At 38.8% G+C, this 24166-nt stretch overlaps 1 protein-coding gene and 1 long non-coding RNA gene across 4 annotated transcripts in view; one reads left to right on the plus strand and one right to left on the minus strand.

Annotated features, from left to right (window-relative positions):
* Positions 1-24166, plus strand: part of LOC117407902 (myomegalin) — a 76486-nt gene that overhangs the window by 10831 nt on the left and 41489 nt on the right. For all 3 annotated transcript variants that reach the window (XM_059031746.1, XM_059031744.1, XM_059031747.1), the window contains 5 exons: positions 15703-15813; positions 19827-19903; positions 22495-22618; positions 23114-23274; positions 23373-23529. In XM_059031746.1, coding sequence (XP_058887729.1) covers positions 15703-15813; positions 19827-19903; positions 22495-22618; positions 23114-23274; positions 23373-23529 — 630 coding nt within the window. The remainder of the gene's footprint in view (positions 1-15702; positions 15814-19826; positions 19904-22494; positions 22619-23113; positions 23275-23372; positions 23530-24166) is intronic.
* LOC131738133 (uncharacterized) lies at positions 21465-23424 on the minus strand. Its single transcript, XR_009329661.1, has 2 exons — positions 23306-23424; positions 21465-22670 (listed from the first exon to the last, which is right to left on the minus strand). It is a non-coding gene; the product is annotated as an uncharacterized LOC131738133 (long non-coding RNA).

Raw genomic sequence — 24166 nt, forward strand, 5'->3', positions numbered from 1 at the left:
AAATGTTTGAAAAACATGTGTGTTTTATAATACAATAAAAAAAAATGGGGAAAGAAACATGAACAAGTATTTTTTTTTATTCCCCTTGGCATCCCTGTACAGAACAGACTGAAAATTCACTCTTAATCAAGAGCAGAGTTTGATTCTGTTTCGAATTAGACAGATATGTAATCTGGGCCATGTGTCGAGTGAGTCTGTGATGGTCAGGACTGCACAAGTCGATTTGCTTATTCACTCCACATACCAACACTTGCTGTAACGTTTGAGGGAGAAAGAAAACAAACCACGCTAGGGGAAATTTGTGTTAAAGTTATTAATTATAACCTACTGGTAAGTAGAGGAGCGATATTACCATGAAAAAACGATATATTTGCGTGACCTTTGCATTCAAGTTAGTCAGTGGCTTTGACTGTGATTTGCAGCTACCAGAAAGTGTCTTTCAGTGCTCAATGTCTTATCCATTATCCCATGAGACACTGGGTTCAGACTCATTGACCCATTCTGCTATTCTTGGAAGAAGGCACACAGTTGTTGGTAATACAGAGTAATACTGTAGTTTCCGTTACTGGAAATCATCTTTTTAACATGCACTTTTGTGGTTGATTTTGTCTAGGACATCTCAAAAGGACGTTTTGTTTATTTCCGCTTTGAACTAACATTAAAACATCATTTAAAATGTAATCTCTAATCAAATGATCTGTTATTGTGTTTATCAATAATTCTTTGTCTTTGTAGTTTATGTACTGGGATAGCTTAAATGGTACCCACAAAAGCTTTCATTTCAGGACTAGAGTATAGGCATCCAGCTCATTCTGGGATGTCTTTTGTAAGCCAGTTCTGTACATCCATAGCCTACTTAAGCATTGATATTTGCAATTCCGTTGCTCAAGAAATCAATGAAAATCCTTTTTTTTTTTTAGGCATATAGTCTGGGTTACAAGATTGAAGCTTCAGAGTTTGTATACAGTCGTGGTTGTAATTTGTAATACTTTTTTCACTTTCTTTACTACTTTGAGGGGCTAACCACACAGGATTTCAAACACATTTCTTATGAACGCACGCACATCCAGAGTACGGATAAGAAAGGTAGGCAAGCATATTTATAAAATTGTGCAATCTCTTAAATAGGCAAACAAGATTCAGTCTCCAAAGAATTAACATTAGACATAACTCTCTAATATAATGTCTCTTTCTTACAACATCAATTTAATATTCCCTCTGAAAATGCATTTATAGCCTATGAAACATAATTTCTACACAAAGCCCTTGTAAAACTTTAGCATGTGAACACTAAAGTTACCCGCAGAGGACATTATGTAGGATTACTTGTTGTTCTAGAATTAATTTTCTCCTTAACAAAAAATAATGTGAAAAACAATCAGCAGTGAATAGAGGTACAATTAGTAAATGCTGTTTCAATTATCTTTAATTGGGGCATAATCTGAAGCAGCTGGACATTTATTTAATTTGAATTGCAAAGGTGGTATTAATAAGTCCCAATCTGATTTTCCCATAGTGAGAGCCTGGCGCCATTAATTGGTTTCAGCATGAGGGAAAATGAAAGCCGAAAACTGGGCTTTGTCTGTCATTACAAGTTTAATATTAAATCCACCTGTTTCAAGATTAATCAAATTGGCGTTTAATGCTGTAGATTAACTTGGTACTACTGGGGACATAGAGGTCAACAATCCAGTATAAATCCAAATTCAGAAAATCCACAAATCATTTTTTGATTAAAATGCAAGTCATGCAGTTTTGAGCTAACAGTGCATATTGAATCAGAACATTCCGTTTTGGCAGCTCTCAGGAAGTTATAACGGTTCAGACGGAAATATGTTTAAAGTTTATCCATAAATGCAACACACGAAAACCGTGCTGTCTAAACTTTATTCCCTAGATTGCCCTCAGTATGGGAACATTTCTTCTCAGCCTTTTATTTGACTTCTCTTCCAGCTGCCTTGACATTTTACCAGTGGCGTGCAGTCTATGTATGCAATGCATGCCCTATAGCTGACACAAAAAAATCTAAACATTATTATTATTATTATTATTATTATTATTATTATTATTATTATTATTATTAATATTATTATTATTATTATTATTATTATTAATATTATTATTATTATTATTGTATATAACATATACACTAATAATAATAATAATAATAATAATAATAATAATAATAATAATAATAATAATAATAATAATAATAAATATGTATAGGTTTGCATGTAAGAAGAATCGTCCTGATGGAACAGAGCGAGCAGGCCAACTCACACCTTGTGGGGCTCAGGTCACAAGCGGAAATGGAAGGCAGAAAAAAACAGTTATTTTGCGAAACTAGAGAATATGATTTGATTGAAGCAGAGAGAGAAATGGATACTTTAGTACAAAAAATTGCTGTCAGATCCATTTAGTGCAGGAGATTGGAAAGAAGAAATCACAAGAAATGGACCACTGAAACCAAAACTGAAGTTAGGGAGCATGTACTAAAGAGCAGGGAAAGAGTTGAAGCAGTATTTCAGTGAAGCGGTGTACAAGTGTGGGTGGGTCTGTGAATGTGGGGAGACAAACAAGCCCTTCTGCTGGCTGGGTCTATTTATTATTATTTATTTATTAACAGACGCCTTTACCCAGGGCGACTTACAGTTGTATACAAAAAAATACATATCAAGAATTACAGTACAATTAAGAGCAAGATACAAAATACAATGACTTCAGTCCTAATTAAAGCAAATAAAAAACACAGAACGATTTGATATCGGGGCAATTCAAGAGCAGATTATTATTATTATTCATTTCTTAGCAGACGCCCTTATCCAGGGCGACTTACAATTATTACAAGATATCACATTATTTCACATTATACAGTTATCACATTATTTTTACATACAATTGCCCATTTATACAGTTGGGTTTTTACTGGAGCAATCTAGGTAAAGTACCTTGCTCAAGGGTACAACAGCAGTGTCCCCCACTGGGGATTGAACCCACAACCCTCCGGTCAAGAGTCCAGTGCCCTAACCACTACTCCACACTGCTGCCCAGATAACAGTGTTGATAGTTACATCAGGGTTAGATGCAAGTGCCGATGAAATACAAAATACTACAGATTGGGTTAAGTGCAGGATTAAATACAGTAAATTAGGGAGCAGATAAGTGCAATTTAAAGTGCATTAAAGGCAGAATGCTATATTGTCCAAAAGGGAAGAGTTGAGTTTTACAGGTGTTGTCTGAAGAGGTGTGTCTTGAGGAGGCACCGGTAGGTGGTCAGGGACTGGGCAGACCTGACATCCGTAGGAAGGTCGTTCCACCACTGTGGGGCGAGGGTGGAGAAGGTGCGGGCTCTGGAGGCAGGGAAGCGTAGCGGAGGTACGGCCAATCTTTTAGTGCAGGCGGAGCGGAAAGGTCGGGTGGGGATGTAGGGAGAGATGAGGGTCTGGAGGTAGCTGGGTACACTTTTTTTTTTTTTTTTTTAATCAGCCATTTTGAAAAGAGCTTTGATGCTCTGGGAACTGTCAGGCTTGTTCTGTCATGTTTTTTTTCTGCTCAGATAATTACAAGTTGGTGGTTGTGCTATCCCCTGCAGAATGGTCTGTCTAACCCGTACACCAGCAGGGGGCTGTAAACTCACATTAAATACAGAGAGGACCTATAGTATTGACAGCTGTGTGGGATACGCAGGCTCTGCGGGACACAGAAGTAGACATGACTTGAATTAAGAAGCCCTCTGTGAGACCCCAGTTCACCTGAGAGTACACTGGTCTGCATGGACACAACCAGGGCTGTGGGCCAATTCAATTTACATTTTTTATCTGGAGGGAAATGTTTTAGGAAATGATACATTCCTACAATAAACTGAGCAAAAGTGGAGCAATATTTATCCAGATTCTCAGTTAGTGATCAAAAAATAACATTCACATTCTAAGTTTATTGAAGGGACATATATAGTTTTGTGTAACGGTTCTCTCCTCTTAAAAAGTGAATTGAGCTGGACCTTCAGCCTCATTAAAATGTACCCTTTTGTCACCTGGGTGGGTCTGCCTGGAAAATTTCTAGATGTTGTTATTTTGCATTTATATCTACTATAGGTGTTTCAGTAGAAGGTTTTATCATGATATAATATGTGTCATTCAGAAGCTTCAAATTCTGACAGTCTTTGTTGATAGCGAGTTTAGGAATTGTTTATTTGAATGAGGCATGATTCAAATCCAGTCCTAGAACCCCAGTAAACACTTCCCTTACACTGGCCTATCATGATTCACTCAGACTTGAGAATCCTTCATTATTTTGAGCTGCGAAAGAGCATCCATGTTCAAATGTTTTTTTAAAAAATGTTATCTATATATTTTTGCTGCAACCTGCTACCATTGAAGAAAGACACAGACAGTAACAAACTGAGTAGCTAGGAATAAAATGATGTTTGAATCCCATCTCGCAGAGTAACACTGGACTGGGATTTCAAGGTCTTTGAGGACCACTGTTCTGTACAGGACAGTACCTACAATAGTAGTGGTTAAATGTGTCATTTTTGCTTACGTCCTCTTTCATTTGTTGATTAAACAAGGCATTACATATGCCTACATCTACAGACTAAGTGATAAAAGATCAGAAACTAATCTCAGACATTGTGTTTCCTGTGTTTTTAAGAGGATAACACTCCACAGACTCTGCTTCCTTTTGCTGCGATCTGAACCACTGTAATCCCATTAATCCCATTGGAAACTGATGGATGCAGAAAACACACAAGCCATTTTGTTCCTCAGGCACTACAAACAGTAGGAAATGAGTGCTTGAGGAATCTGTTTGTTCAGTGTTGTGTTGTCTTTCCCCTCCAGAGACCTGACTTTCATTTAAGCGTATTTTATGCCTCGATTCCAGTGGCAGGTTGAGCATATCCTGCACACTCATTCACCCACCCACTACACCGCTCCTCACAGTGGCAAGCTAATCTACAGACCCTGGGTTCAATTTAATCACAAACTGGGATTACTCTGACCTTCCAGTTGTTTGTTAATTTCCACAGCTAACAAAATAAGTTACACAATGGGAAGCAGTTTACAACATATTGTATTTCCTCTTTGCATGGAACCAGCCCTGTCTATTGCTTGTGCTTCCAATAGGGACGGAAATGGTCTATCAATCAGGCTGTGTGGAGCTATCCAATGGGATAGGAACAATCAGCACGTTTCTTGATGTAATGATTCTATGTATTATACTGTTCAGGTAATAACAGACAGCTTGGTGCATGTTACAATGGTATTTTAATGACGTCTTCATTACTCACAGGAGTGATGCTCTGGAAGTCTTAAACCCTTGAGATTGTGGGACTTATACTTTACAGTCAGCTGGTATTATTTATGAATAAATGCGTACTTGGTATGGAATTTAAGAATGTGTTTTGTTAAAACTTTGTTTATCGGAAATAGTTCTAAATGTGGAAACAATATGGTTATAAAGTTGTGTTCCCTGAGATTGGGTTACAGCCATGTACAAGAGTTAATGAAGCAGATGTTATTAGTTATAACTATCCAGAACAAAGAAAATACAACAAGAAACATTCTAAATAGACAGTGTGAGATGGTTTAGAGCTATTTAACTAGCATTGTTTTACTTGTTTATTTTTGTTTGAGAAATTACAATTTAAAGTATGCCATGTTTGTGTATGTAAATACAACCATTGGCCACATTGCTACAGCAGCAGGTGACTAGCTTGAATCAGCAAGTGGGCCTAAGTGAGTAGGAGGTGAGTTGCCATCTGTCACAAGAGGTTGTATCACACTTTCCTCAACATTAGCACAAGCATATTAGTGGAGCTAGATATAGCTAGCCATCTGGAGGAAGGGCAGTCCATCTAGCCACTGATTTCCAGAGGTTTCATTCCCCCTACTAACCTGGTTAGGGGGTTTTGTTTTTCCTCTCCTGAGTGCTAACTGATCACGCTGGCACCAAAGTAAGTAGCATAATTGGGCCGAATGGCCTATTATCGTTCTTGAATTTCTTATGTTCTTATATCTGGAAGTGTGAACTACCATGGCTAAATGACTATTTTTGAAATACAATGGCAGTTTTCACAGGGAAAATATAACATTTTGTATCTCAATACCAAATTTGCAGCATTTTAACAGGAAAAAAAACCCAGCCAATTATACTGTAAAAGCCGAGAGAGACAAGATAAGAGTTGCATTGTTTCATTGATCCTAAATCACCAATAAGTGCTGAGATTCTCCTCTGAATAATGTATAGAAAGTCCTGTTTTTATTGAGGCTTATTCTTCTGAAACTGTCGATAAGTGCCCTGAGAGATAGAAGACATTTCTATGAACAGCTGTGATCTGTTGTCTATTCCTTTAGTGATCTGAACTACAAATCACATGTAACCTCCAGATGGATGCAAGAGTAAGATATATGAATCTTCTGCCACCTCCAGCTGATATGCTGACAAACCAGTCTAGTGAGGAGATTGTGCTCCTGTACGTTGTCAATCTGAAGATCACTATGGCACAGGCATGTACAACAATACATTGTCCCTCCACCCTACCTCAGGGGGAACGAGAAACTGGCTACAAAGGTGTCACTTAGTGCTATTTGCAGTGTGGACACCTGTCCCCTAGGAACTGGTCCGACTGCCAAAACAAATTTCACAAAGGCTCCCAACAGCTGTTAGATGGAAATAACTTTCTATCACTGCTGACCTTGACTGGAATTTAAACTAGCAACCTAGAGATGAAAGGTGTATATCCCATTCCTGGCATTAGGGCATCCAGTATCATGGCATGCAAACTTAAGCTCCTTTTACTGCAACTATAATGTCTGATTTCGAACCACTCGTTGCACATCTCGTATTTTATTGACTATAGTTGGTTTTCTGATTTATCAGCAACGCTCATGAGCATGCGTTGAAGATTCCAGATGTTCTTTCCACTTTTCTAGGCTTAGATGATGCTATCCACCATTGCATTGGGTGATGTGCGGGCAACATTATTAAACTGAATTCTAGCAGCAGCTCGTAACAGTAGGCATTAATGGCTGAGGTTGCTGAGATTTGTGCAGTTTTAGACTTCATCTGAGAGCTTAGCGTGGCTCTTGATGAAGCCATATCACGTCTGGCTCCTGTACTACAGTCATTCAGATCTATCAGTAATAATGTTTGTATTGGGGGTGTGTGTTACAGAATGCTTCGCTCACTGATCTGGCTCCAAAGGCTTTTGGACCTGAACTGACTGGTTTTCCTCAAAAGTTCTACAGTGTACAACTCAATTTGTCCCAAGCATTTCTACCGTTAGTACTGAGAAATACTGCTTGAATGATATTTTGCAGCATGACTAGGCTGCAGACCTGGGAAATAATGTAAAATAATATCATATGAGCATCGAAAGTACACTATGAATAGAAAAAAATTACCTTATCCACCTCTCTAAAAAATTCAAAACAAAAATCTCAATCTGTACCCAGCGAAAGATGTAATCTGATATTTAGCCGAGTATTTAGGCATCCAGTCAAACTGTAATTCAATAACTCGTTGGCCAGGAGTATTAGCAATGTGTTTCTAAAATTAAAAATTTAGTTGAGACCATCAAAGAGAGTGGAGACGTTCGAAAGTCTCAAAGAGAAAATTAAGAAGTGATGGATAGGATTTCAGCGTTTCATCAGACTCTTTTGGTTTTACATTCCTATTTCCGCTGATACAAAGATTAAAATATTGATGATATAAAGTTGGGCGCAGACTCTCACATCTCTATTCGTATTTCATTACTGAAAGTTTATTAATGTTCCAAAAACTGTAGCCCAGTTTTTACTAAACAGTTTTAAACATAATAAATAAACAATTACCATGACAAACGTTATCGTAATTTGATAGAACACAATAACACTAGATAGTCTTAATTAAGTTGAGTTCTTACTTGTAGACAGCAGAAACACGTTTAAAGTTTGGAACTCGCAGCTAGATTGGTGTTATTTACATTATCATCTATACACTGCGAATTGAGATTGAAGCTACTTCTGTATCTTTTCAGTGGATGGAGCTGAAAGTACTGTAGCGAACCCACAGCTCAGGGTAACAAGTGTTGGGTTTGGGTAGCGTAGCTGCTGCCACCACCTTTAATAACCCGGAAGGTTCGGGGGTTAAATTTAGGTACGCTTGGGCAGATATTAAAATGAGAGGGGGAAAGCACTGGGTCAAACACAAAAGAGTCTGGGAGCAGAAGTCACAATAATAAAAAACAAAGTTTATTACAACACACAATTAACACTATCCCCATAAAAATACAGACTAGGCAATTCTAACAATGTTAGAATAAGTATAGCAGTAATAGAAAGGGGGAGGAGATCCTAGGAGGGGAAATACAGCTTTTTTTTAGAGGGGGACAAGGAACAACTCAAATCTAAAGTGTTAGACAATAATCAAACAAAATAACAAAAAGTAACTCAGTAGAACATCAAAACCGTGCCACTCGTGAAAGTATAATAAACCACACCATGTAATCTCTGTGAATTCCTTGGACAGGTCAGGGTAGGCCAGGATCGGAGCCTGGGTCACTTGTTGCTTCAGATCTTCAAACGCAGTTTGGCAATCCCGGTTCCAATTGAACTTTGCATTCTTATCTGTTAACTTATGCAAGGGGCGTGCGATTGTAGCAAAGTCTGCCACAAACTGTCGATAATAAGATGCCAACCCTACAAAGCTCTGTACTTCTGTAACAGTAGTTGGCACTGACCAATACTTCACAGCCTCAATCTTCACAGGGCCAGTTGATAAGGGCATCTGCTAAGAAATAAATAATAATAATAAATAAAGGCAGTCTTGGCTTGGTCTTCTGGATTAACTTCTACCTGCCAGTATCCACTGGCAAGGTCAAGCGTTGAGAACCACGGCGCTGCTGCCAAGGTGGCCAAGATGTGGTCAATCCTGGGGAGAGGGTACGCGCCCTTAACCGTGACCTCATTCAGCCTTCTGTAATCAACGCAAAAGCGCAAGCTTCCATCCTTTTTGCGGACCAAGACTACCGGGGCAAACCACGGACTGCAAGACGGTGAAACTACCCCACCGTCTAACATTTCAGTCAGCTGGTTCTCCACTTCTTCTTGGTAATGCAGGGGGACGCATCGAGGGACCATCCTGATTGGACAGGAAGACCAAACATCGATAGAATGATAACACAGATACATGCTTCCCAAGTCATGAGCGCCAAAGCTAAAAACCGACAAGTTCTGGGTGAGGGTGTCTTTAATCATCCTACTCTCAACAAAACATGGCCAATCAAGGAGAGACATCATTTGGAAAGCAATGTAATATGAGTCCAACTACATGTAACCCTTCCCATTATAAAGTTGAATCTATTTTAATTATAATGTGCAGCCTACTTAACAGGCTAATCAACAATTCTGTAAATCTATACATTGTTTGGTGATTGATGCATTTAAATTACAGGTAATTTCTCACTGCAACATTATTATTTATTTCTTAGCAGACGCCCTTATCCAGGGCGACTTACAATTGTTACAAGATATCACATTATTTTTACGTACAATTACCCATTTATACAGATGGGTTTTTACTGGAGCAATCTAGGTAAAGTACCTTGCTCAAGGGTACAGCAGCAGTGTCTCCCACCTGGGATTTAACCAACAACCCTCCGGTCAAGAGTCCAGAGCCCTAACCACTACTCCACACTGCTGCCCTAACCACTACTCCACACTGCTGCCCTATATAACATAAACAGAATCATTTATGTGACAGGTTAAACTTGCTGATAAAACCTTAACCTCAACAGATATTGCAAGTGATTACCTGGTAGTAGATTCTAATTCAGGTCTAAGCTTCAGGTCTAAGCTGTGTGAGACAAAACCTTTTAACAAACGTGTCATCTGGAAATCGTTTTACTACTCCTGTGTATAATGATGAGGTTAATACCTCATTTTAAAACATGTTTTCTGCTGGTTTTAATAATGCTGCTTTGAGAAGGTGCTAAAAGTGTCCTACATCTTCGTGGATTGCACGGAATATATATAATTAACACGAGAACTCCCCAGATGACTTCACAAAGCATTATTAAGAAAACGTGTCAATAGCACTAATTCATGCACACAGACTGACCTTTGTGGGTTAGTTCATTTGCTGAAGAATGGTATTAGCGCTAACATTAAGACAGAATAGGAACTAACGCCCACATACACTTCTTTGAATTGGGCTCTATGAGAGGAGCTGGGTAAGAAACATCATGAAAGTATACATTAGTTCCCTTCCCTGTGGACCACTATCATCAGATTTTTCAATTAGCTTGTGGGATCCTCACAATTCTTGCTTTTCTACCAGTAACATCATCTGCCCATGGACCTTAAATTTGTTAGTCTGTGGTTTCCACGGTTTCCTGGGTTATGGAGAACAAAGGTATCTGTACACAGGTTAGCAGATAATCCATAATACTTCATTATTATACTGAGACGTATTTCACTATTGTAAATAAAATAATAACCCTTCGGAATGTATTTACGCTGCTCACACTGTCTATAAAACACTGGGGAGGCTAAGAACAAGTTGTTTTTTATAATATTGGATCCATTACAACCTGTGCTAACACAAGCTGTTGTTCCATGGTGCCGTCCTTTTTGGAGTGTGTTGGGATGCTGTGGCTGTTCTGAGTTGTCATACGCCCCAGTCTTTTGGAAGTTTTTTTTTTTTTGTTTTTGTTTTTTCAACTGGGACCATTATCCAAATAATTACATTAATTATATGCAATCTAACATTCAGCTATCAAAATAATAAGCTGTTACACCCCGAAGATGAGTCAGATTATGTATTTGATAATTAAAAGGAAGAATTTTTGGTTCGCTTTTGGAAACTTGTGCAAGCGTTTCTGGCAAGGTGCAGTGGAAAACTTTTCTGTCGAGCCGCTGGCAGGCAGTTTAGGCCGCCCCCAGCGCTGTGCCTTCACGCAATTGGCACCTACGCACCCCCATCTGGAAGCAATTTTAAAGAGAGAAGGGAAGAACGAGGGAATGAGAGAGAGAGAACGTCGTCTGATGAAAAAAGGCAAGCAGCCCCTCTGGCTGGCACCTCTAATTAACCCCTTTTTATTGTTTGTGAGTAATAATATGTCAGGGTAGCAATCACACTACAGATCTTCTAGCCTTCCAAAGTGACCGGCAGACACTGGCAGGCAGGAATGTTAACACGTGCAGCTCAAAACAAAGAACAAACAGCCAGCATTCAGGAGTCAGTGTAGCCCAAGGCCTGTTCCATTTACTATTTAGCTTTAGGAGACGTTAAGGGGAATTACACACACACTCATTCAATAAACAATAAGCAAACACGGAACAATGTCTACAGTATTTGTACTGAATTGTCACGTCATTAATGAATCAAGTGTAACTCTGCACCTTTTCAATAGCCCCTGAAATTAGAGTTGACTGCGGGATATGATTTTTTTAAATTTAAAATATGGAAAACCTCATTTTCAAGGATTCCTTGGGGTGAACGCTCAATGAATTTGAATTTTCAAATCATTTGAAGGAAGTATCTTTACAGTATTTTGCAGCGGAAGCCCGTCTCGATTATTAAACAATGAGTGGAGAGTTGAAGAGCACTTCCAGTTTCTCGAGGCATGATTTAGTAGGAGTGGAAAGAACAATATCAGCATAATCCAGAGATGCAAGCTCAGCTAAGTCTACCCAATGGCCTTAGGCTTGAACACGGGGTGTGATTTATAAAGTACAAAAATCCTTTACCTTCTTCTGGCAACTGAGGCACAATTATTTTGTTTCAACCACAACAAAGGAAATTGTTCTGTACTCTGTAAAACAAAAAGGTTTTTAGAACTCTCTGGTTCATCTGCTTCACAAATGTTGTCACCTGCTGTGCAAAACTCCCCTTGTTCACATTGCAGAGAGCTGTGCAGTGTTTGAAGAGTGAGCTACATTGTGAAGGAGACATGGTTAATAAATCTGGGGCTGCATCTTTTGTTCAGTATTTGATTAAAAAAATGTAATGAGTTTTAAAAGGGCAAATATGCAAACAACAGGTAAACAATTCAATTTCCTAATGTGCTTGGTAGTTTGGTACTAAGCACACAATCTACACCAGTGGTATTAAAACCTGTCAGAAGTTCTTATATACAATAACAGCATTTGTCAGAATCTAGAAGTGGAAGCAAGAACTGACTTGAATGAGGCAAACGTGGATGAACAATATTTCAGGCAGTGTGGTTGCTGTGGTTACGCCAGGACAGGCTGATTTTCCTGGCCTGACTGTCTGTGCAGTGCTGTGTGGTGACAGCAGAGTCAAACTAGGAGCTTGACATGGCTGCAAAGGGTTTGGAATTGTGTGTCAGACATTAGCCAGGCTTTGCCATTTCTCCTAAATCAAGAGATCCAGGCCAGGGCACTGAAACCTGAACCCGCTCTGCATAGCGGCTTGTATTGATAAAGTTACACTGGAGAAATTTGGAAGCAGGCAGGATGGAACGGAAAAAAATGAACTCCAACTACTCGTATTTGTTTAAACAAGGCATGATGCCATTCTGTATTTTTTTTTTCTCAGACATTTCTCACTGATTGAATCCAGAAGGTAAAGAAACAACATCCGTTCTGAACCTGCTGAAATTTCATTCATAGATTTCATTGGTTTGCAGGAAGCAAGTTGATGGAGGGTCTCGTTTGTTCTTCACCTCGTGTTCAGATTTTTAAAATCTTTCTGTATGTTTTTGTATGATTTATGGTATTATGAGCTCAATTGTTGTATTGTAAGATTGTTTAAAAGAGTAATAGGAATATATTTTTAGAGCCAAGAAATACGATCCTGCGTTCAAATACCACTCATCAAATTTGAGTTAACAGTTAATGCATTATTGTATTCCCTGAATCATTTAGGACTATTTGTATGCCTCTCCACTAGAGGGAAAGCACATAGAACAGAGGTCTCCAATCCTGGTCCCGGAGGGCCGTGTCCTGGTTTTTGTTACAGCTGTACCCTAAATTAATTAATTGGGCCAATTAAGCTTCTAATTGGTCCAATTAAGTAATTTAGGGTACAGTTGGAACAAAAACCAGGAGGGACAGCGGCCCTCCAGTACCAGGATGACATCGCTGCTATAGAGTTTTTCTGCCACACACAACAAGCATAACATCTTATAAACAGGGCTATCGGATTTCAAAACAACTTTAGATACTGTGTGTTCAGATCCCCGTCGTGCGTCAGTGGTGGTATTGACAGGGCTGTGAGACATTTTTACTCTGGGTCCTTGAGGGTTTGAAATGGCAGTTACAGTAAATCCAGGAAGCCTGTTTAAAAATAGGTTGAATTACAGAGCTGAATGAATCACTAACTTGACAAAGTTACTAAAGTGCTCGATTCTGTGGAGTCACAGTGCCCCCCTCAGTTGAAAATCTGCACAGTTTGCTCTGCCCAATGCTAAATGCTGCACTTTTTAAAGATTCTGAGTTTATACCAGAGCTCTCCCCTTTAAACCAGCCCAGGAGTTGCACCAAGGAATCTCTGCAATGTTGGGCAGTCAGCTGTCTTGTGTAAGGTTAGCCTGCTCTATTAGGTCAAGGTTTCAACACTATGGGTATTTGGCTGCTGTTATTATTCACCAATCCAGTCCTAGGGAATTGGATTGGACCTCGTGACAACCAATTGGAAAAAACAACCACTTAGACTGCAGTTAAAATACAGTTAGATTGCACCTAAAATGCAGTTGCTTTGCCTTTAAACAACAGTCTAACTGAACAAATTCACAATGTATCCCATATGCAAATTACATATATTAAAGTATATGCCATATTCTGGAAATACATTCTGAAAAGTTTGTATACATGATATAGTTCAAGTACAGTAAAACTTCCTTTACTCAGACTTTGATTATTCACCATTCTCTTAATCTTTTACTTTGTTAGTTTTTGGTACTCATTGCAACTTCCTTGCACCTAGTATCTTATTACGAAGTTATAGATTGATCAGCGACCACTATTTCAGGGGGCTGTGCAGATATACAGTGCAAGCACATCTCTACTGATCAATGGTGTGACAGAGAGGAACTTTTAATCTACATTATTGCATCTGAAATAGCTTCATATCCCCCAATGAATCTATTAAAAAAAACAAGCAAAGAACTGAAAGGTAACCAGCACAAGAAAATAGGGAACCAGTCATTATGTTGCTTTCAAGCCTTCATGTTCGGTTCTTTAAATATTCGCTGGTCAGAGGTTTGTTTATTGTTTCACCACTAGGCCGAGAGCTCTTCCTTTGCTGTAATCATTTGAGTGCAGATACAGAGCTGTGCATCAAGTCTGCTAGTCACAGAATATTCTGCACATGATGACCTCACATCCCGATATCCCTCGCTCTCTCTCTTTATAGGTTACAGCTGTCTTTATGTATTTAAATCTTTCACGAGACTTGGTGCTTTCAAGATTAGGAAGTCTCTTTAAATACACCTCCTCTTCTGGGGCTCCCCTCACTTATTTTTCACTTATTTTCATACAGGATATTCTAGGACATGAGAGTGGGCCGAGGTGGGTTGCCATGAGATAATCTCACCCCTATTGGAGTGTTAGCTAAATTGTCCGAGGGGTGTTGTATCTGTCAACAGGCTCTGCATTTATCTTACTAGGAAACTAATTATTTAATGTATATATTGCCTGTACTGCCACACTTTCAACACCCCATATCTCATAAACCATTTGATATAAATACTTTATATTTTCAGGACTATCTAAGCACATTGGATAACAAGTGCTTGTGGTCTTTTCTGATTCTCTTGGTCATGTTCCAGCTCCCATTATTCAACTTAAGTTTGGGAGATATCTGATAATAGTTTTCTTTGGATCTGTTAATATTTTCATCTCCAGCATGTTCCTGGTATTATTATGGTAGTATTAGTTGTAGTTTTCGTTATTTGTTATGCATTTTGTGAAGTTGACCAGTAGTTCAGAGCTTGATTAGTGGACTGAAGGCTGTTACTATAAAGAAATCAAGTTTCGAATTCTGTTAAGTTCTGTTTTAATATATACATTTAAATATTGTAATAATGTCAAGTAGACAAATGTTGCCTGAAAACAATGGCAAAGGGAATTTTTTGTGTAAACGTTTATCTACAGCACTTGACTTAGTTTGCCTGGGTCAGCTCAGTCTTAAGCAATAGTCAGCTGTGGTTGCCTACAGTAGATTATCTGTGTCCAGTACAGGTTAGCTATGTCCCCAATGTTTGTCTGAAGGGAACACATTATTTAAGAATGCTTTCCTGTTACATCTAAACGGTGTGGAGCAGCTGTGAACCCCAGCCCCTCCCAGTGGAAGTCAAAAATCAGCCGGCCATTGACTTTTAACACCTCAGCCTGTTTCTCTCTCCTCTCTGCCCAGCCTAATGGCAGGATCATCTTACATACCACTTGTGGCTGTGATCCTGTAGACCGCCTGCCTGTCTGCCACAGATTCCTCACATACCTCTCCAAAGTAAAAAAAGAATCGCAGCCTCTCCTCTGCCCCAAAGCAAGACATGGAGATGGCAGGGGTTGAGCTCTGACAGGAGTGCCTCACAGCACCATGTGTGTCATTTCTTAGTTTTGTGTGTTGTTTTAGTAGGTTTAGGAAGCTTTGTCTGGGTTTTTTTTGTGTTGCTATGCTACTTCAATGAATGGGGCTTCAAGATGCCCCCCGGCAGGACCCGCCATGTCTAACGGTTACCGTACTCTATCACAGCACCTCAATGACCTGAAGAAGGAGAACTTCAGCCTCAAGCTCCGCATCTACTTTCTGGAGGAGCGCATGCAGCAGAAGTATGAGGACAGCAGTGAGGATGTCTACAAGCGGGTGAGTGAGCAAGGAGGTTGGGGTTGGGTTAGGAAGGGAAAGGAGGGCGCGTAGTTTTAATAAATTGTTTCTTACACTATATTGTACTATATGTGGCTCCACTTCATATTTCCACATAATGCCCACTTGTACCAGTGCCATGCCTGTACTCAATTACCCTACAGTTTCTGAGAGGAATAAAGATATGTCAGTGCTTGAACTATTATTATTGTTTAGTTTTAAGTAGAGAACAACCATACATACGGTTAATTAATCCCTTCTAAAAGTTCACAACAGTATTTTTGCTGTTGTACCATGCTTTTCCATTGGTTATACTATGCATTTACCATAGTTTACTCTGGTTCTGTTTAGTAATATGCTTTGCCATACCTCACTATTCTTTACAGTGCTTTTCTATGCTTTACCATGCTTTCGTTATGCTTTATTACACTTTGCTGTGCTTTTACTGTGATAAACTCATGTTATAGGATCATGTCTGTTACAGGATAACATCACAATTTGCAAACATACAGATGGCAAAGTATGAATTAATATAAATGTATGTTATTCTCTATTAATTAATTTTATTTGCTTCTGGTTGAAAGTTATTTTTATGTGTAATGGTTTTGGGGTTTTCTTTGTGATTAACATTTAAATATTATGGATTATTTGGTAGTAATGATGATTTGTTCTGACTGAAAGGCTATACAAAGGATTTGAATGGACATATGGCTTCAGAAGGGCTTTTTGCTGTTTTTATAGCTGTGTGGATGAGCTTTCATAAACCCTGCTACAAATTCCAGTAATGACTGATAATGTGGTGAACCAGCTCAAGTTGGGAACTAAAACACACACTAAATGGGTTCTTACTGTAAACCTGGCCAGTTTTGAACCTACACATTAAGCTGAAAACCAACAACATCTGACCTGGTCATTGCTGAGATAAAAACTCCAACAGGGAAGAAACAATAAAACATATATTGGGAGTAAATTGGTAACTTTTGTGTGCGAAGGATCAGCCATATTTCTTAACGGCAAGCTACTCTTTGCTGCTCTGTAGAATATACTTATTTTCTCTATAGAGGGGCTGGGATTGGAGCTGCTGGGGACTCCACTGATTTCAGTAGATTTCTCTGTTGTTTCCTCTTTAGAGGGGCTGGGATTGGAGCAGCTGGGGACTCCACTGATTTCAGTAGATTTCTCTGTTCTTTCCTCTTTAGAAGGACTGGGATTGGAGCAGCTGGAGACTCCACTGATTTCAGTAGATTTCTCTGTTCTTTCCTCTTTAGAGAGACTGGGATTGGAGCAGCTGGGGACTCCACTGATTTCAGTAGATTTCTCTGTTCTTTCCTCTTTAGAGAGACTGGGATTGGAGCAGCTGGGGACTCCACTGATTTCAGTAGATTTTTCTGCCGGATAAAGAGCTCTTATTTCTCTGTAGTTTAAAGATCCAGTCCTCAGAAAAGTATGATAGCCAGAGTGAATTCAGATCTGAGGCAAAACCAATGATACAGAAGTTTGCTGAGCTACTGCACCTGTCACTATAGTTCACTATCCTTTGTGCAGTTCGGATTCAGTGTTGTGGGTTAAACCAGCAAGGAGAACAACCTGTAATATTTGTATTGCTGCAGTAATCTCTTGCTTCTGTTAGTTAACACATGTCTTAGGTCAGTCACATTTGCACCTGCACCATTAAACCATGTTTCTGTTTACAATCTAAAACAAGTCAAAGATAGTAGGCATGGTGTAGAATCAGTTATCAGTGTGGTTTATAGTGTAAAAAGGAAGACAGTTTAGTCAAGTTACAGAAGTTAAAACATTTTTTTTAGTTCTTGTTTAGTTCTGAAAACCACAGGCCTATTAGTACACAACATCTTTATATTTATATAGCGTCTTCCATGAAATTCTCATAATATGCTTACCAGGAATGTAGTGTAATGTAGGAATGTAGTTAATACAAAATATTCTATATCTAATATGTATAAGTGCACTGTAACATGCAATAAAGAAATACAAATACATACAGTAGACATGCTACGTTTTCTTTTTCACTGTGGACAGAACTGGCTTTTATCTTTATACACACTTATGTTTTGTAGGTCATCAAATTAACAAGGTGATTATGGATTGCTCTGACCATGAAAAGTGACCTGGTCAATACGCCCTTCTTTGTCACGGAAACCCTTTTCTTAGTTTGTGTTCCCACAGTTTAAACTGTACATGTTTCCATAGCAGACAATGCAGTGTCACTCAGCAATGTCATTAAACACTGAAGCACAAACAGCTGTATATTTTAGACTCCTTGAGGCACAGTTTCTATGTTTATATAGCATGTGGAAGTGCCACAACTATGAGTATTTTACTATTCAGATATTGATTTATTTAGCCTGTAAAACAAATAAATCCCTCTAAAAATACCAAATCACAGACTCTTTCAAAAGTCAATGTTTACATAACTGGCCTCAAAAAAATCAACATTATAACTCAACTGGAAAATGATAAATATGCCAACATTATCTTTTAAGGAGGCTTTCTTCAAATAATAGTGCTTATTATTATATGCAAACACATAATACTTTGTCAGAAGCTGCATTATTACATATAATATTAAATATAAAATCTGATTTGTTTCCCCATTTTTCTTTTTACAGAACTTACTTATACCTGCAGAAGTAACAGTAGTTTTTTCCACAATTTCATTTTTTATTATTATAAGAGTACATTAGTACTCTTGGTTGTTATTATTTGTAATATTATTAAGAATGGTTGAGTGAAGTCACTTCATGACTGTACACCCTGTACTCCTTTTTAGCCCCACCTGCCTCTCATTCCTGGGCTGGTGTGTAAGTGAGTGCCAATGAATGTGCTGATGCCACTCTCTGATGGTAACAGACCTGACAGAAGGGGTCTCTGAACAACCAACCAATAATATGAGATAGCTGTGTGAGTAGCTAAAATCGGCTCTGTTGCTGTGGGCTGAGGTGCTTTAAATAGCAGGCAGGCAGAATGTGTGGTTTGACTTAATCTTATTTTTAGGCTTGCAGCACATGAGATGAGCAAAGTCACAAACCCCCAGCTTTTTGTTATAACTATTCTAAGTATAATTCATGTTTTTAATTGGAACTGGCTCTTGGTGGGCTTCAGTTTGCATTTTACTGCAAATTATTACTTATAATTTACCAACCATGAAAACTCCTTAATTCTATCTTAGTGTATTGCTAAGCAACCTAGTATTTTTCATTTTGCCCTTCTTGAAAATCATGCTGTCAGACGGTTCTTGAACTGTAGGTTTAATTTCACATCCTGCATATCTGAGAGGAACATTTAAAAAATAGCAACTGGAATGTACAAAAATGCATTGAACCACAGAGGCCTGTAATCTGAGGGAAACAAGTAACAAAAAATAGCTACCGGCTAAGATCTGACCTGCATTCCATGTGTACAGTATAAATATAAAGGCGATGACACAAGTGAAACATTCCCCATGCAGATATACAATGGCAATACAGCCACTAATATTTATTCCCATCAGTAATAAATCATGGCGTGTGAACGCACATGTTTTGTACAGCACTCAAAATGTAACATTTGGGGTTTTCATTCACTTTCAATTTCACCTGACGTAGGGACCTTCTGTGTGTGGTCTTGATAGCTTTCTTGTTATTTATATGCAATAAATTGTATCTAAACTGATGTCATTTATGTATTGCATTTTTAAATCAATATGACGGCATAACATTTTTCCTTGTAATGCCCTGACATGAAACAGTGGCCAATGCTGAACCATGTACAGTAAAGCAATATGTCCAAGAAAAAGAAGCCTATTAATGTTATAAATGCTACTGCATGAAGCCATAAAACATATCTATGTGGAACACATAGTTTTATATAAACAGTAGTATTATTGTGATTCATTGAAAAATGTATTAATTCATTGTCTTTCAAATGTAAATTAGGGGTATGTTTTCAGTAAATAATATCCTTCTAAGCCAATCTTTCTCCATCCCCTTCTCTAATTGTTCTTTTGTTTTCAGAACATCGAGTTGAAAGTAGAAGTGGAGAGCTTGAAACAGGAGCTACAGGAGAAACAACCACTCCTTGACAAGGCTTTGTAAGTTGAATTGAGTTGTCCTTTATATGTACATTTCAGGGAGGTCCTCAGGAATGCTAACTTCTAAGATGATAGTATAAGTCAAGCCATTCGAGACTAGAACTGAACCATCACACATGAAAGCAGGTCCCGGATAATGTCTAACACTCTGATAACCACCAGAAAACCTGTTGTTAATAATTTTACATCACTAGGAATAATATTGTTTGTGTTTTGAAATGACAGATGTGTTCCGTTAAAACAGCTGCACTGTGCTTAAATCTAGACTTACATAGTAATTCCACATCATGTCAAGGTGTTAAGTAACCCAAAAGTGTTACAGAAGCTGATGCCCTTGCCAGTGGCATTACCTTTAGTTAGGCCCTGTACCAGGAGTGTCCAATCACAGTCCTGGAGGGTAATTCCACTCCAGGTTTAAGAGGCAAAATTAGATCACTAACTACTTCAGGGTCTGAGTGGAGGTTTAATTAGTTCAATTAAACAATTTAGAACAAAAACCATGGAGAGGAAGTGACGACTTTGGCCACCCCTGTTCTATACTGTGTGCCAATATGTGTGAGGTACTTTGCCAAACAGAAAGGTCAGAGATTTGATTCACTGCCATGCCTTTTGGTTTGGGAGATATTTGTTCAAACCTTGACTGAACACAACAGAAGGGTCTCTTTGACACCATTAAACCCCCTTGTCTGCCAACAACACAGTCAGGGGGGCTCACTGATCAAGACTATCAATCAGCACTCACAGAGATTCAATGGATAGTCCCAGCACTGATTTCCCAAAGCACTGCCCTGGGAAAGCAAAGGTGGTCAACTATCTTACAGCTCTGAATCTTTTCATATATAAAATGATAACATATATACCATATATATTGTTAAAATGTTTTTCTATTTATTGCATTTTTTCAAGCTGATACAAAACAGGAGACTCAAGTAAACCAAGTAATTGTGAAATTATGTATAGCAAGAAGATGAGAACAAAGAATAGAGGCTGCGTAATATTTCTCAGTGGACTTGCAAAGTGTTTGTGTGATTGCTATGTCCTGACCTCCTGAGCCAATGAGTAAACAAGGGTGTGTTTCTATCCAAATAAAATTTATAAAACACCAGAGAGGATGCTTTTAAGAGTTTATATCACCCACCATTTCAATCAAGACATTTTGGTGATCTAATAATTTGACAGCTAGTATTGTTCACATTATGTAACTTTTAATTAGTCAAGGCCCCTCTCAGTGTGTATTTGCGTGCATACATGGTATGGTGTTAGACTGACTGCTTGACCAACTGCTGCTGAAAGATAAGCTGTCTGCCCTGTCAACTGCCTAGCTGTGGCGTTATTCCGTTAGATACCCAATACAGATTTGAGTTGTTGATCAGGCCTGAAGTATACTTTAGGAGGGGTCGACTTTATTTTCCAAGACTCAACAAATTAGTGTCAGACGGAGGAGTGAAGGTCAATTGAGTTATAGAATTTAAAATGATTGTGAAGACTGATGTGAACATGTAGTACCTGCAAATGAATCATGATAACATAAACATGGGAAAAAGGGTTTGAAAGACAAAAGTCAAGTAAAAATCAAATTTATTACATACAGCATATTTTTTGTTTTTTTTTAAAACTATACAGAGCAAATACTGCATGGCTTTTTTTTAGAGTTGTACATTATCCCATAATGCTTCCATGAAAAGAGCTGAGAAAGTACAGGATAATTATTTATCCTCTGGAATTGAGGCCCCATTATTTCCTCAGTGTCCTGTTGTGTTCGTAAGTTTATAATATAAGTCAATATACATCTCCACTTGAATTACAGATATTGCTATAAGTAGCCCTGGTGTAGGATAACAGTCAGGCTTGACACACGCAACCAACAGCCGATTGGCTCAGAGAACTTTTAGTTCTGACCTTAGCATGACCTGAGGCTGATCAAAGCCGCATTGGCGAGATGGTAATGGATCGACATTGGCACAACATGAGCAGAACTTAAAACCTTGGGCTTTCCACAAGAATTCAGGATAATACATCACCTAAAACATATGGCTAATGGCCATCAGTGAAGCAAGTGAGAATGGAACATAAACACAAACCTGATGGACTCAGTCTGACAAAATATATTGTATTTTAATTAAAAAAACACTTTGCATGACATTTTGCCAGGTTTGTACCAACCCAGAACTGCCATAACTAATTTGCAAATAGAAAAGATCATAACAGGATGCACTTAATACTGAGTTTTTTTCATTATCCTGCTGTTGTATTTCCGTGAGTCAGTAATAGCCAGGACTAGCTCATTTAGGAAGCTAATAACGTGATGGAAAACAATAGCAGGGAAAAGTAATCCTTGGATGAAACCCAAAAGAGAGAAGCTCCAGTATGATTGGAGATTCTTCTCGATTTTGCCATTGAGTGAGGAGATGAACCACACTCTTGCTGTTACTGTTTCTTGAATGCCTGGCTTCTGAACTGTATGTTTGTGCTGAAGTTATCTTCAAAGTCATAGATGTACAATACCAGGATAATGTATTATGATAGAAACATGAAAATGTATATGCTGAGTGTCTGTTTCTATAACCTGGCCCCTTCGTTTCCCCTGGTAGAACTACAGCAGAAAGCCTGACCAATCACAATGAGGCTGAGCTGCAGCGACGGTGCGAGGAGAGGCAGCAGGAAATCGACCACATGCAGGAGATCCTGGAAACCAAGATCCAGCTTCTGCAAGAGGTGGGCAGCATTGAGTCGAAGAGTTAAAGGGCTACCAACTGCACGCATGAATCTGTCAAAAGTAACCCAAAATAGCCTTTAGAAACAAAATCACTTGTTGAGATCTTGACAATGAAAAAGGTCTTTAGGATACAGCAGCTGTCTATTCACAAACAACATCACACAATACATCTAATGACATGTATGTGTTTTTGGATGACAATAAACATTTAGTAGTGTTTTGCAGTTGGAAGAGAAGTCTTGAGTCGGTAAGACTATAAAAGATAAATGGTTGGTTTCACAGACCCCGATTAGCACTAATATTGCACTACCTTACCCAATTTACCATTATAAGATTACTGATAATCAGGGTCTATGAAACCAACCATAAATGTTTCAGTTAGGCACTGATTAGCACACTTCTTGGACTGTCTAATGTTACTCTAGGTAAGGTGTCCCATATTGGTTAGAGTCTGTGAAACCAGCCAATTTAGTGTTTTTTTGCCCCCTTTCCAGGAAGCCAAGCTAGCAAAGAACGAGGCAGAGAGAATGACTGCTCTTGCAGAAGCTGAGACACTCCGCTGCCTGGACCTCGAGAAGAGACTAAATGAGAATCCCAAAGAGAGCGCAGACCACCTCAGCCTGTGGGACCAGCATACCCTGGCCGATAAGGACAGGTATACCCTTGACATCCGTACGTCAGTGTACCTATTTTCTGAACTGATGTAAAACTCCCACTCCTTCTCTCTAACGCTCTCCCTGCCTCTGTTTCCAGGACAATCGATCAGCTGACACAGGCGTTGAGATCCAAAGATGCTCTCATTACCGAACTATCAGACGAGAAGACTGTTCTGAACGAGAAGGTGGGAGGACTTGGAGATCAAGTCCTGGAACTCACCTCATCTCTGCAGGAGAAAGAAACAGATGTTGAGGTGAGACTGCTGCAGCAATTCTCATTTTATAGCTGTGTAAGCTAAAGCACAAGAGTTTTGGAATTGGCTTCTGGAAGTTACAAAGAACATACATAAGACATGACCTTGAATACAGAGGTGGGTGTTACTTGTTGTAAAGTAGGCTTGGACACCTGTCTATGTTATACAGTTTATAATATACCACACACATCCTCCCTCCAGATAACACAATGTAAAGGAACTTAAACAATACAAAATATAGAACATTCAGTAGAAAACTACCAGAAATGTCTCAAAACATTACAAAACCATAAGAAGACAGTATAAATAAAGTTGTTCCGCTATTTTAAATATTTCAGAAACTACAATACTTGGCTGGGGATTATTGTTTAGCAAGTTCCAGTTTTCCAAGTGGTGCAATTTCAGTGATTTACATGAATACCTAGCAGCTGATTCAGAGAAATAATCGTGTGTGTGACAAGAGAAGTAACACACATGTGTGACATTCACAGCCTGACAGCATTCCTGATACAAGATATCAGTGTGCTTGAAAACACTGGCATGCAAGGGGCTGAGTAGCTCCAACTCAAGGTAGTGTGAAGACTGAACAGTCTGACAGAACAACTCCTCTACTGGGGGTCAAGGTCAATCGAGGAAC

The sequence above is a fragment of the Acipenser ruthenus genome, chromosome 10 (genome assembly GCF_902713425.1).
Source record: "Acipenser ruthenus chromosome 10, fAciRut3.2 maternal haplotype, whole genome shotgun sequence".
NCBI lineage: Eukaryota > Metazoa > Chordata > Actinopteri > Acipenseriformes > Acipenseridae > Acipenser > Acipenser ruthenus.